General features: G+C 35.6%; 1 protein-coding gene across 2 annotated transcripts; it reads left to right on the top strand.

The window, feature by feature from the left end:
- The first annotated feature begins 68 nt into the window (after positions 1 to 68).
- cpne3 (copine III) lies at positions 69 to 13,965 on the top strand. 2 transcript variants are annotated; one of them, XM_082183680.1, is made up of 17 exons: positions 69 to 289; positions 2,054 to 2,208; positions 2,295 to 2,474; positions 2,574 to 2,648; positions 3,265 to 3,336; positions 3,416 to 3,496; positions 4,792 to 4,881; positions 7,966 to 8,064; positions 8,154 to 8,240; positions 8,340 to 8,399; positions 9,199 to 9,332; positions 9,437 to 9,491; positions 10,256 to 10,307; positions 10,403 to 10,536; positions 10,616 to 10,852; positions 12,129 to 12,243; positions 12,987 to 13,126. In XM_082183680.1, exons 2-16 carry the CDS (start codon positions 2,059 to 2,061, stop codon positions 12,237 to 12,239), a joined length of 1,617 nt encoding a protein of 538 aa, XP_082039806.1. In that variant the 5' UTR covers positions 69 to 289; positions 2,054 to 2,058; the 3' UTR covers positions 12,240 to 12,243; positions 12,987 to 13,126. The 2 variants fall into 2 exon arrangements, with proteins under 2 accessions (XP_082039806.1, XP_082039805.1); XM_082183679.1 differs by lacking the exon at positions 12,129 to 12,243 and having other exon boundaries at positions 12,987 to 13,965.
- The last annotated feature ends 512 nt before the right edge of the window (positions 13,966 to 14,477 follow it).

Below are 14,477 nucleotides of genomic sequence, written 5' to 3' on the forward strand. Positions count from 1 at the left end.
GTGCAACTTGCCCTTTGTGGAGACACTCCCACTGACTGGCTGTCACAGTCATGTTTCCTACTCTACCGCGCATGCGCAGTGTTGCCAGCGGGGCGGCTCATTCTCAACGGTCCCACTCCCTCAAGTACAGATCAAAACAGTCGCTTTACATTAGGGTCTGGGGACTCGGCTATTTAACTATAGGTTTATAACAGCCAGCCTCACATCATCGAGACACAAGGAAAGAGAAACCAGACTAAACCAAAACTATTAACTTTCCTTGTCAGACACCAACTACTAACTACCCGAGGTAAGCTATTCAGACTATTTTCATGGCTTGAAATCGAGATCTTCACGGTACAAAATTGTAGTGAACGCAATTATTTCCGTAGCAACATGAGTATTGCCCAATGTAAGATGATGACGTCATTGTAAACATAAATGTGTCTCTAGCTGATCCATATCTATAGGCTACCGTATGTGTCAAATGCAAAATCAAAACGGCGTTAGTATGTAGCCTACATGAATTACTTAGTTTAATATTGATAGAGCAGTAACTTGGTAACTTTTTATATGTGTTTTATTATCTGGCACCTTTTTATTTATTCATGCTCTAATTTTATTGTGAATATGTTTCTGCATAACTGTTTAACTTTATTTATTTTTTGTTATTTTAGTACATCAAGTTAATCAAGTTTTAGTTAATTTTGTAGGCGATACACTTAATGAAAATCAGCAAATAGCTGAAATAAAATACATTTGTTTTTTATATTTTATTTCAGTTAACGCTATTAAGTAACAATTCTTTTAATGTTTTTGGTTTCAGTTTCAGTTAACTATAATAACCCTGATCACGTACCAGTTATTTTTTACATGCCCAAAGCTATTTGTGAGAAGTACCTTGGAGTTCATTTAGGCTACATATACCATGGTATAATATGAACAATTTAGTATAAGAAAACATTATGGTATATTGCCATCTGGTACCCTAGTTTACTGTAAGGATAAATAACTTTTATCACGTATTGAGCATCTATTAAAACAAGTCTTCGAAATCTATGATCTGTGGTGAGATCTGACATAAGATGACTGACTGTGCTCTGATATTAAGTAAAATTTTCCATTCAAGAGCCTCCATTGTTCCTCCTCACACACCTCCTCTCATGCCTAAGGTTTCTGTTCAAATTACTGTAGCCTACAGATCACTCTGCTCAACTCCACCACACACCCACACACACACACCTGTCAATCACTGCAGTGCAGAGGCCTAAATTACTCACGCTACTGTATTATTCACACTTAAATAAGATTACACTAAAATATAACTATGATTATTATACATTATACAAAGTAAACTGCTTAAACACATACATAAACTTTGGCTTTATTATTATATGTTGTAATTAATTACATGTATTTGCTTAAATTTATGTGTGATGGGTCAATTTTCCTTGTCCGGACATCACTTTTGGGTCTTGGCATATATACTGTAAATGTGGTTACTACAATAAGTGTGGTTATGTCATGTGTGACTAGTAATGTTATAGTACAAATGAGATGTTCAAAGTACGCTATGACTTTAATTGAGCAGGGAGAATGCAAACCACCATTATCAGTTCAAATGAAACATCTATTTACAACGAAACAAAACTAGAAACACTGAATAAATCCTTTATTGATTCTAAACTATATTCACACTGTCGTACTTTAGCTGCAGAACCAGTTGGATTCAAACAGAATGTGTTCTGACAAGTCAGACCATTCGAACAAATAAGTAGCGTGGGAAACTAAAACTTTGCTTATAACTCAAGCTATATTGGCTAGTGTTTCAGGTTGATTATCCAACCCCTGTACATGTCTAGGTGCTAAAAACTAGCCTTAAAAAATGAAGTAGGCCTAAATGATATATATGACCTTATCATACATATTGCTACTTGGCCTATTTAAGTAGTGGTTATAGAGGCCACATCATGTTATTGAACACGAAGGGGAATGAAACCACTGGATTGTTCCTAATATGACTATTTGCCAGTTTTGTGGCTTAAAAATCCTATTTTATCACAAATGCTTTCAGTTCCCATGGCAAGTTCAGCAAGTCCAATGGCAACTCAGTGTGTGTCCAAAGTGGAGCTGACGGTCTCCTGTGAAAACCTGCTGGACATGGATGTGGGGTCCAAATCCGACCCGTTGTGTGTCCTGCTCAATGCATCTGGAAACCAGTGGTTTGAAGTCAGTCGACTTGTTGTGCAAATTGTTCAAATGTCTGTCTATGTGAAAATGAATATTTAAAAACAGAACGTGCTTTTGTTTCGTAGGTCGACAGAACTGAGAGGGTTAAGAACTGCCTGAACCCAAAATTTGCCAAGAAGTTTGTCGTTGATTACTACTTTGAGATCGTTCAGAAACTCAGATTTGCAGTTTATGATATTGACAATAAAACCATCGATTTAAGTGATGACGACTTCCTGGGCGAGTTTGAGTGCTCGTTGGGTCAGGTAAGACAGTTGAGTGTATAACAAAGCATCCATGTTTTAATTATTTTTTTAATATTATCTAATGTGTTTCCCCCCCCCTTTTTTTCAATTTCTGTACAGATTGTTTCCAGTTGCAAGCTGACGAGACCTTTGGTGCTGAAGAACAAAAAACCTGCAGGAAAGGGAACAATTACGGTGAATGTCCATGATATTTAACAGCATATTCATATCAACTGAAAGTTCACATGAATATGTAAGGAATAATCAGTGATACATAAACTATCATTAAAAAGTATGGGGTGGGTAAGATTGGTTGGTAAGTGTCTTCTGCTCACCAAGGCTGCAGATACTTTTTTTTTGTTGAGTAAAAACAGTAATATTGTGAAATGTTATTACAATAACAATGTTTTCTATTTTAATATATTTAAAAAATGTAGTTTATTCCTGTGATGCAAAGGTACATTTTCAGCATCATTACTCCAGTCTCACACGATCCTTCACAAATCATTCTAATAGGCTGATTTTTCTGCTCAAGAAAAATATTAAATGTTAATGTTGAAACCATGATACAGTTTTTCAGGATTCTTTGATGAATTGAAAGTTCAAAAGAAATCAAGCTAAGCATTAGTTCTGGCACACAACTAAACTAAGACCAGAACCAGACCGCCAGTCCAAACTGTATGTCACTTTCGATTAATTTAATGCTTCCTTGATGAACAAAAGTTGTGCTGACCTTTTGAATGGTACTGTATGTCTTTGTCCATATGATCACCATTGCCGTGTTGTAACAGCAAATATTTGATCACATTAGATCAGCGCAGAGGAAATCAAGGACAACAGAGTTGTGAATTTTGAGGTGGAGGCCAGAAAATTGGACAAAAAGGTAAGACGTGAGTTTGTGAATTATCTTTACTTTTAAATGGTAAAATGCATTCGATGTCTAAATGTGGAATTTGTTGCAGGATTTCCTTGGAAAATCAGACCCGTACCTGGAATTTTACAGGCAGACGGAAACAGGCTGGCAGCTTGCTCACAGAACTGAGGTGCATTGTGTGTTGTGTGTTTGTATGTAGATGTACACAAACTTAAAGGGGTCCTATTATGCTTTATTACATATTAAACTTTCTTTAGTGTGTAATGTTGCTGTTTGAGCATGAAAAATGTCTGCATAATATAATAATAATAATAATATATCAGTGCACACTGTTTCTGAACTCCCTGAAACGCCTTGATTGTAGTCTTCAGTTTTCTTCCAGGAACACACACATTACAAAATATTCCTCATTTAAAGAATTTTTTCCAAGCCAAACGCGAAAGAAAAGGGACGAGGCCTGGTCGAGTTAGTAGTCTGATTTAACTCACAATTATGGTAAGAGTGTGACATTTCCAAAACACACACGCTAAAAGAGGTTGACCAATCACAACACACTGGTCCAGTCGACTAATCAGTGCACATTGTGGTTTTCGGAAGGAGGCTTTATAGAGACAGGATCTAAAGAGGGTTGCGTTTCCCATACAACAGCGTAACTCGCTGCTTAACTACCATAGTACGATGCATCATTGAAGAAATCAATTAGCTAGTCATGACTATTTCCTGAAACTGCTTTGTCGCAAATTTGTCATTCAACCACGTTGGATAATGATGTCATGCACGTGGTGGAGTAATAACTTCTTTTAATAAATCAGTTTGAGATCATTATTTTTTTTTGCTAAATTCCGGTGATTTAAGGACTAATTCCTAAATTTTGGTTTATTTCCAGATTCTTACATACTAGAACATGTACGCACATGCACACTCTTAAATAACGGTGCTTTAAATCTTTTGACAAACTAAAAGACGTAAATAAAATTTGTATGTATTCGAAATGAAATGTATAGATTGCACTGAATGTCAGCTTGCTTATTTTGTTCACGATAAGGATTTAAGTCCACATGTCATGCAAACAAGAAACGATGCTTCTAACCACAGTTCGAGAGCTGTGTCGTTACAACCACACAAATTTGTGATGATGCTTGCGAATGTTTATTGGAACTATGGTTTCTGGAAACACTGACTCGTTGAACTATGCTGATTATGACAGAACTTGCGACCATAGTTGGCTATGCTTTGGGGAAACCCCAGAGCGTTACTGGAAGGACTGGGAAGAGAGGTGCTGCAACAATGTCAAATATGTGAAAAAGAATGTGTTTTTGAACATTCAAGCATGAAAACCTATTCTAGTAGACCACAAAAACAAATTACAACACTTTGAAAGAGGCATAATAGGTCCCCTTTAAAGTTTCTGAATGGTTGTTGTTAATGTTTATTGTAAGTGTTAATGGTTATCTTTTATACCAGGTGGTGAAGTATAACTTGAATCCTTGCTGGAGGCCTTTTAAAGTCCCTCTACGGTCTCTTTGTGCAGGGGACATGGAGAAACCAATCAAGGTAGAGTCTGTGTTTATTGGTCCTTATGAAAATGTATTATAATGTTAAAAAGGCTCCCTGTGCTAACACAAGTGTCATATGAAATGCTTGCCTCTTAGATTAACATTTTGTAATTGTTCTGGCTTAATTGTACAGGCTATGCAACTCTGGCTTTGCTTTGGCTTGTCAGACAGAGGGTTTTTTGGTGGCTTACAATCAGTGACTTTTTGATTTTTCTTGCAAAAGCATCTTAATGGGAAACTCACTGTCAGCATACAAGAAGGTATTTTTCATCAGAATGTCTGATTCATAAATGTGTGTGTCGCTGAATAGCTGCTAGTGTGTCTTTCATAGATCAGTAGAAGGGAGCGATTCTGTCAAACTGTTGTTTCCTGAATGAGGTCATTTCATGTGTGAACTCTTTTACTACTAAGGTCATTCTCAGGAAACAATGGCATTTGTATCGGAAAATTTTGAAATCCTTACATTTTCATTTGAAAGGTTAATGCTAAACTTAAAGAAACAAAACCAATGAAAGCTATGTTTCTGCTATGGAATAAAAAAGGTAATTGTGACTTTTTATCTCACAATTTTGATTTTTTTATAGTCAAAATTCTGAGATATGAAGTCGCAATTACAAGTTATAAAGTCAGAATTGCAAGATATAAACTCACAATTATGTTTTATCTCGCAATTTTGAGTTTATATCTCAATTCGGAGAAAAAAAAGTCAGAATTGCGAAAAAAAACTTGCAGTTATGAGTAAAAAGTCAGAATTACCTTTTTTATTTTTTTATTCCCTGGTGGAAACAAGCATTCATAATACCCAAATGGTTCAAATAAGATGAAATATGAATAAAGGTGAATTAATAGGACTGAAGTGAAGTGAAAGCCAAGTATTGCAAGTTGCAACCCATTCTCGGAATCTGTCCTCTGCGTTAAACCCATCCAAGTTAGTGCACACACATTAGGAGCAGTGAGTATTGAACACACACACACACACACACACACACACACACACACTACAAACCATGGACACACAGTATTTAGAATCGAGTTACAAGGCCACAATTGCCCCAAAGGTAAAATAATGGACAGAAAGTGGAGGGACAAAGACCATTTTTCTGGATATGTGTAAGGCATTTAAAAAAAGTACATAAACAGTGAAAAGCAATTTAGTATAATTTTGGTCAAATTCATTTATTTATTACAACTCGTTCAAATGAAATGGTGATGAATGGGATATGCGAATTTACTGATAGAAAAACAAAATTAATTAAATAGAATCTATAAATATGTAGAATATATACAATTATATTATTAAAATAATACAATTTTTTTTTTTTTTTAAGTTGTGTATTGTAGATTTAAAAATCTTGCTTTTCCCCTGTTGTTTAATTTCATGGAAACAGACACCAGTTATTTTGTCAAGAGATCTCTTATTTATTTATTTTTATATAAGACATAGGAGAGAGTGACAATGGACCAAACAAAGGTCTTCATTCCAGCTTCTTGGTCATCTTCTCTGCCATAGACACAGAATTTCAGTTCTTATATGCTGACAAAAAAAAAAACTACATTACCAGATAATGATAATGGCATGTTGTTTCCATTAACATAGGAATGTATATACTATTCCACTGGAAACTATACACTGCAAATACTTTCAGTCTCTCCCCGCACACACTCAAAGTCACCCAAAGTCACTCTCCCCACATATGTATTGAAGAACATTATGATTCACAAAATACAATGATTATGAATGTATATAAAAAGTAATAATACAGATACATAATACCAATGATTATGAATAGTAATAAAAAGTAATAATAATACTAAAAACAATATCAAATGATGAAATTTTAGTCTTGAGTATAATTAATTATACTTATTTAAATTTTATATTTGCATTACACATTAAACAGTTACTGTAAATTAAAATATAACTGCGTTCACAATACTGTTAATTACTGTATTTCAATAGTAAGTCATGGAGTACAAATTACGCAATTTCCTCAGAAAGACTCGCTGTTCTAGAAAAGGATTCGGAGAATGTTCTTTTTTCTAATCTTATGTAGACGACAGTGGAGATGGCAGGTTGCCCATCTAGAACATCTTTCATACATTTCTTCACTTAGGCCCTGTTTACACCTGGTATTAGTTTTAGTCGATCAGATCACAAGTGGACGAGGGCGAGATATCGACTTCAAACCAAATTTGGGTCTTCCGCCGACAAAGTTTAAATGCTGTCTGGCTATCGCGTTACCCATAATGTTTCCGCGTCAGGTCAGTAGGCGGAGAGAAAACGGTCTTTTGTGGCTGTTTGACCACATGACTGTTTTCACTACAAAAGCAATCCGGTCGAATGCATTTTCGACTACAGTGGTCGAAAGTGTACAAGGTCAAAACGTTTTAAACCCCATCTACACCTGTATTTGTGACCCTGGATCACAAAATTAGTCACAAGTCGCACGGGTATTTTTGTGGCAAAAGCCAACAATACATTGTATGGGTCAAAATTATCGATTTTTCTTTTATGCCAAAAATCATTAGGATAATAAGTAAAGATCATGTTCCATGAAGATATTTTGTACATTTCCTACCGTAAATATATAAAACATTTATCTTTGTGAGTGAATGCAGCACTATCGCCAACATAATTGTAGAACTTTAAAGGCGATTTTCTCAATGTTTAGATTTTTTTGCACCCTCAGGTTCCAGATAGTTGTATCTCAGTCAAATATTGTCCTATCCTAACCATAGATCAATGGAAAGCTTATTTATTGTGCTTTCAGATGATGTATAAAACTCAATTTCAGAAAATGTACCCATGTGACTGGTTTTGTGCTCCAGGGTCACATTTAGCGTCGTCTTAATACCAGGTTTAAACAGGGTCTTCGAACTAACCTGTTTGGTGTGCTGTTTTCCTGGTGTCTAACTAGTTTTTGAATGAAGAGAAGAGAGTGACCCATAGATCTGTGCTTATCTATGGTTCTTCATTTAGTGGGCTTTTTTGCATGACCTCTCTCAATTCCCTTCTCTTTTATTCTCCAATATCATTCACCTAAGATCACTTCATGCTGTATTTTTCAACCCCCTTTTTTAGGTTGAATGTTACGATTACGACAACGACGGATCTCATGATTTGATTGGGATTTTTGAGACCACTATGAAGCGTCTTCAAACGGCCTCCCGCAGCGCTCCGGTGGGATTATCCTGAACACACTTTTGATTTCCGTACCCGATGAATGTGTGAAGGTTTCTGAACTAAAGCAGCTGATTTGTCTCCTTCAGGCCGAGTTTGACTGTATAAACAGTAAGAAGAAACAGAAGAAGAAAAATTATAAGAATTCTGGAGTTGTGAGTGTGAAAGTTTGTCAGGTACGGTGACATTTAAGCATACTCGTCTGATTTCATTTTAAACATTCCTCACATTACATTATGCAAAACGCTTCTGGACATGGTTGTTTGATGTCTCAGATTACCAGGGAATACACCTTTCTAGACTACATCATGGGAGGCTGCCAGATAAATTTTACTGTAAGTTCTACATTCAACTTCAATTATACAGAAAGTCTTACTTTTCTATTAACATCTGTGTGTTGCTTTATTTTCACATAAATGTGATACATTTATTTTCAATTAAAATTGTATTATAATTTTTATTATATACTGTATATATATTTTGTGTGTGTGTATATATATATATACAAACACACACACACACACACACACACACACACACACACACACACACACACACACACACACACACACACACACACACACACACACACATATATATATATATATAGACACATTTATTTATGAACAGACAGCATGTATTACAATGTTTTATAATACACATAAAAAGTATTATAAATACTAATATATAATACTAATTAATAAATAAAATAAAAGTTATATTTAGAATATAAATAATATATTTATTTAGGTATTATTTCATTACTTAATTTATTATACATGCATACATGTTTGCATAGAATTGTATTTGCTGTTGTATTTGCTGACAAAGCATATATTTCATATATCATAATATATCGTATATCGTATTCATATATATATTAATACATATAAATATGTTTAAAAAACAATATAAATTATAAAAACAGTACTAATACTAAATAATAACATTATATATTTAAATATAAATACTTTTTAATTTGTTATTTTTTTTATTTGTGATGTATAAAAAGACAGGAATTTTTGCAAAGACTTATATTTGTTTGTACTATATCTTGATGATTTCTATTCCTTCATGTTGGATCGAGGTTACTCGTGTCATACCCATGTGGTTCACATCTTCCATCTCCTCCAGGTGGGCGTGGACTTCACTGGGTCAAATGGTGACCCCAGGTTACCTGATTCTTTACATTTCATCAGTCCTCAAGGTGTGAATGAATATCTCTCAGCCATCTGGTCAGTTGGCCTTGTGGTCCAGGACTATGACAGGTACAAGGACGCCCGTTACATTTTTTTATTCATCATACATTAAAATAATTAAAAAACAACAACAACAACAACATATGCCTCATGCTTTTTTTCATATCCTATAGTGACAAAATGTTTCCTGCTTTTGGATTTGGCGCCCAGATTCCTCCTTCATGGCAGGTAAATGAAAGCACATCTGCTGTTATTACTGTGACAAACTCCCAGAAGCCTCAGTTTAGTATTGCCTATAAAGCTCCGTATTAATTATAAGATATTGCTACTGACTTATAAAGCCCTAAACGGCTTAGCTCCAGTCTATTTAACAGATCTTCTATCACCCTATAATCCATCGCGCTCTTTAAGATCACTAAATTCAAGGCTTTTGGTCATACCTAGGATATCCAGAACCACCAAAGGAGGGAGAGCATTTTCACATTTGGCTCCAAAACTCTGGAATAGTCTTCCTGATACTGTTCGTTGCTCAGACTCGCTCTCCCAGTTTAAAACTAGATTAAAGTCGCATCTCTTCAGCCAGGCATTTATATAATCCTACAGTTCAAACTACAATCGGGCCTCTAGCTCATAAATGCCAGAGGAGAACTGGCCCCCGACTGAGCCTGGGTTCTCCCAAGGTTTTTTTTTTTCTCCATTAGGTCACCTGATGGAGTTTTAGGACACCATTAGGTCACCTGATGGAGTTTTAGGACACCATTAGGTCACTTGATGGAGTTTTTCGGTTCCTTGCCACTGTTGCCTTTGGCTTGCTCAGTTGGGGATATTTTGGGGATATTTAATTTAATTGTATCAATCAATAAATTCCTCTTGAAACAAACTTTGTTGTATTATTTTAATTTAATACTGTGAAGCTGCTTTGATACAAACTGTATTGTGAAAAGCGCTATACAAATAAACTTGACTTGACTTGACTATTGTTTTTTCCCTAGGTGTCGCACGAGTTTCCTCTCAACTTCAATCCTGCAAATCCATTCTGTGCAGGTATGTTACAGTGACAATATCAGTTTTCCACCCTCTGGAGCACCAAGAAAGTGATTCACATAAGAAGAAATGGTGTGTGTAATCTGTTCCCGTAGGTGTGGAGGGAGTGGTGGAGGCCTATAGGATGTGCCTTCCTCAGGTCAAACTTTACGGACCTACGAACTTTGCTCCTATTATTAACCACATGGCTCGTTTCGCACAGCAGGCTTTACAGCAGAAGACGGCGTCGGTGAGGTTCAACCCAAACTCAAACATGTGATCCACTGGTTCTTTGATGTCTCTCTGACTCCGCCCCCTGTTTGTTTCAGCAATACTACGTCCTGCTGATCATCACGGATGGAGTGATCACTGACATGGATCAGACGCGGGGGGCCATAGTCGCCGCCTCACGCTTGCCCATGTCGATCATCATCGTGGGCGTAGGCAAAGCCGACTTCGGAGACATGGAGATTCTGGACGGAGATGACGGACGTCTGAAGTCCATCACGGGAGAACCGGCTGTGCGTGACATCGTGCAGTTTGTGCCCTTCAGAAACTTCCAGAACGTGAGTGGAAAACTGGTTTGAGGAGTTTTGTACACAAACTATTTTGGGCTAGCATTTGCTTTCGCTTTTTTTCTTTTGGGGTCAAACTCATGCAGCTTTTTGTGTTTTCTGAGGTATTCTTTTTCAGATCTACACTACCGTTCAGAGGTTTGGGGTCAGTAAAATGCTCTTATCCTCACCAAGCCTGCTTTTATTTGATAAAAATTCAGTGAAACAGTATTATTGTGAAATATAAAATAACTGTTTTCTATTTGATTATATTTTAAAATGTAATTGATTCCTGTGATGCAAAGCTGAATTTTCAGCATCATTACTTTTAGTCTTCAGGGTCACATGATCCTTCAGAAATCATTCTAATTTGCTGATTTTTCTGCTCAAGAAACATTTATTATTTAGAATTTCTAAAACAGTTGTGTGTTTTTTTGTAACATAAATGTCTTCTGGCTACTTTTGATTAATTTTATGCATCTGTGATGAATAAAAGTGTTAATTTTTTTTTATTATTATTTTTTTTATCTTACTGGCTTCAAACTTTTTTGTATTTTGAACGGAAGTGTACATTATTGCGTAACTAATTGGAGTATTATTTTATCTTTAGCAGTGATACTCCAGTTACGTTTATTTATATGTTCATTTTCATATGATATAAACATATGCTAGGGGATATATGTTTATTTCCATTATTTTATTTGCATATTCATGCTGGCCATAATTAGGGATGGGAATCGCAAGGAATATATCAATTCAGGTTCTAGATCAAATCCTTGATTCAACAATTATGGGTTCTTAATTATTCATGTTTGGGGAAAAATTGCAATTCAATTGCCAAGTGATTCGATAATTTCGACTAAATAAATATGTAATAGTTCTTGCAAAAGGTATGTATTTTAGAAGTAGCATAAATGCATTGTATATTTAATAACAGCTGAAACAAACACATTTTTTTTTATAAAATACTACTGTATCATTTATCTAAAAGATATGAATAAGCAATCAGAACAAGCAAAAGTGTTGCAAAATTCATTTGGCTTCATTAGTTCAGGATTTAGACTGCATTTATTGGTGTTCTGTCCAAATCGGTGGATAATATTTGTGCGAAGACCATTAATGGAACAAATCATCTTTCATAATTCTTTATGCCAGTAGACACTGAGCAGAGCAGAACAACACAAACTTTATTCATAGTGTTTTAGTCCCTTAATAAAGCATGTAAGTCCCTATAGCATGTAATGGCTTGTAGCGTCTCACCTGTACCTTTGTGTCCATTTCATTTCAGGCCTCAAGGGAAATGCTTGCCCAATGTGTACTTGCAGAATTACCACAACAAGTCACATCCTACTTCAGCTATATAAACCTGCCGCCTCCACACGAGCCAAAAAACTCATAGACATGTAGGGCTCTCTTCTTTATTTGCACCTGACCTCTGCCATGCACCTGTCTGTCTGAATGTTTTTAATGCACACTAGCGCTCCTCAAAGCATTCGGCTGTCAGACAGGAAGCTGTTTTTTCTCAGACTCATCTGTGTTATTGAAAGCAGCCTTCACTGTTGCAGGATTAGTGGTCATGGATGCCATATTTGCCCTAAAAAGGCATCACAAACTGAGGCAAAGGAAGGACGTTGAATGATAATGAAATGCAAGGCATGAGGGGTTTCTAAAGCATGATGAATTTATGCTGCATTTATGTCAGATCACAATTATGAAACTGTTTGTACTCGTGTTTATGTTGTTGGACTCCTAAAGTATTAGTTTCTCAAGACACAGCTCACGTCTGTCAGGTGGTTGGCTAGCTTTTATTTTGTTAGGAATGTTAACATTAAACTATACTTTGGTTTTGGTACCTAAAACTATAACTATTAAAAAGCATTTTTGTTAATTGAAGTAAAGTTATATCCATTACCATGCCAAACCGGTTAATTTCAACATGACATGACTGCAGCATAAGGTTTATGTTGTCTGCCTTGTCTTGACCATACTCTGCTGGTGTGCGAAGACCATTAACGGAACCCTTCCGCCTTTCCGCAGCATAAAGCTTATGTTGTCTGCCCTGTCTTATAACCATCTCAAACCATACTCTGCTGCTCATAGAGGAAAATACGATGACTAATGTTTTCTCCTCTCTCTCTCTCTGTAGTCTCCTAAAGAGGAGCTCGCTAAGTCCGTTCTGGCAGAGGTTCCTGGTCAAGTCGTCACCTTTTTTAACATGATGAAGCTTCTACCTCCGAACTCAAACACTCCAGTGGACGCTCCAAATGAGCCGACTCAGAACTGAAGGTCCTGTTGCCTACAGCTAAACATCATCATCACCATAATGTTAATCTAACTTTAGATTCGCTTTCTTGAAGAGCTTTACCACTTGGTTTGAAAATCAGTTTTAAATTAGTTTACTTTTTTTTTACAAAATCATTGTATATTTATTTACATGTTTTCATGTGCCAAATGATCTTAAAATGGTCTATTATTTTAGTTTTTTGTTGTTATTTCCAGTAATTCCTGCTAACTCCTTACAAAATTACAGTCAGCATTATTATGTTTTTAAATTTTCATGTCATTATCATATACTTTTCATCATGTTTTTTTATATCTGTATATGATTTCTTAATCAGTGCCTTGAAAAGCTATTTTGTCATATATTATGCATAATGTCATATTGACCATGTTAATGTGCCTGATCATTTAAGTTGCAGTGCCTATACAAAAAAATGATTTCGTTTAATGGAGATCATATGGCAGCTTACATGCCATGTTTGACTGTTGACCAGAATGCGCTTAAAACTAAAGACACTGAGTAATGGTGCTCAAATCTCAATCTGCATGTATAGATAAAAGTCATAGAAATACTGACATCTGGATGGGTCAATGGTCCTGTCATGTGCCTGAATACTCAAGTATAACAAAAATAAATATGCCTATAGCTGCGGGATCTAGGCCAACCAGAAATATTAGAGCTGACAGCCTGATGCCATAACATATCCATGATGGAGAATATGTTATAACGTATACAAAAAAGAATGAAAGGCTTGAACATTAATACTTAATACACTTTATGCATGCTTGGACACACACATTTTGTTGTACATATAGATATTTGAAATAAATGATAGGTTACTAAATGCATATTGCAAATCTCCTTTGTATATCACCATTTTCAGGTTTCACATTAATCATTGTGGTAGAATTGTCAAAACTGAGGGCTCAGTACAAATTAAGTAATAAACTCTGACAAAATATGATTATGTTATAATAGTAATTGTTATACAAGTGATTTTATGTCTAAATATGAATGCAAAAGCACATGTGAAAAGACTTTATTAATAAGTAGAATTACCAGCAGATGGCAGCAATCATTGGCTCACTTTCATTTTAAAAGTGTTGGTTTCCACCGGTAATCAATCACACACACACACACACACACACACACACACACACACACACACACACACACACACACACACACAAATGTTTTTTCAATGCTATTGGGATATGTCATTGTGGAAATATCTTTTAATGGTCTATAAGCTTTTCACATGTCTTTGTAAACTATTATTCAGATTATTCAGAATGTAATCAGAAACCTAGGACTACACACACACACACACACATTCTGTTGTAGATACAGACATTT

The sequence above is a fragment of the Leuciscus leuciscus genome, assembly GCF_965113295.1.
Source record: "Leuciscus leuciscus genome assembly, chromosome: 11".
Classification (NCBI taxonomy): domain Eukaryota; kingdom Metazoa; phylum Chordata; class Actinopteri; order Cypriniformes; family Leuciscidae; genus Leuciscus; species Leuciscus leuciscus.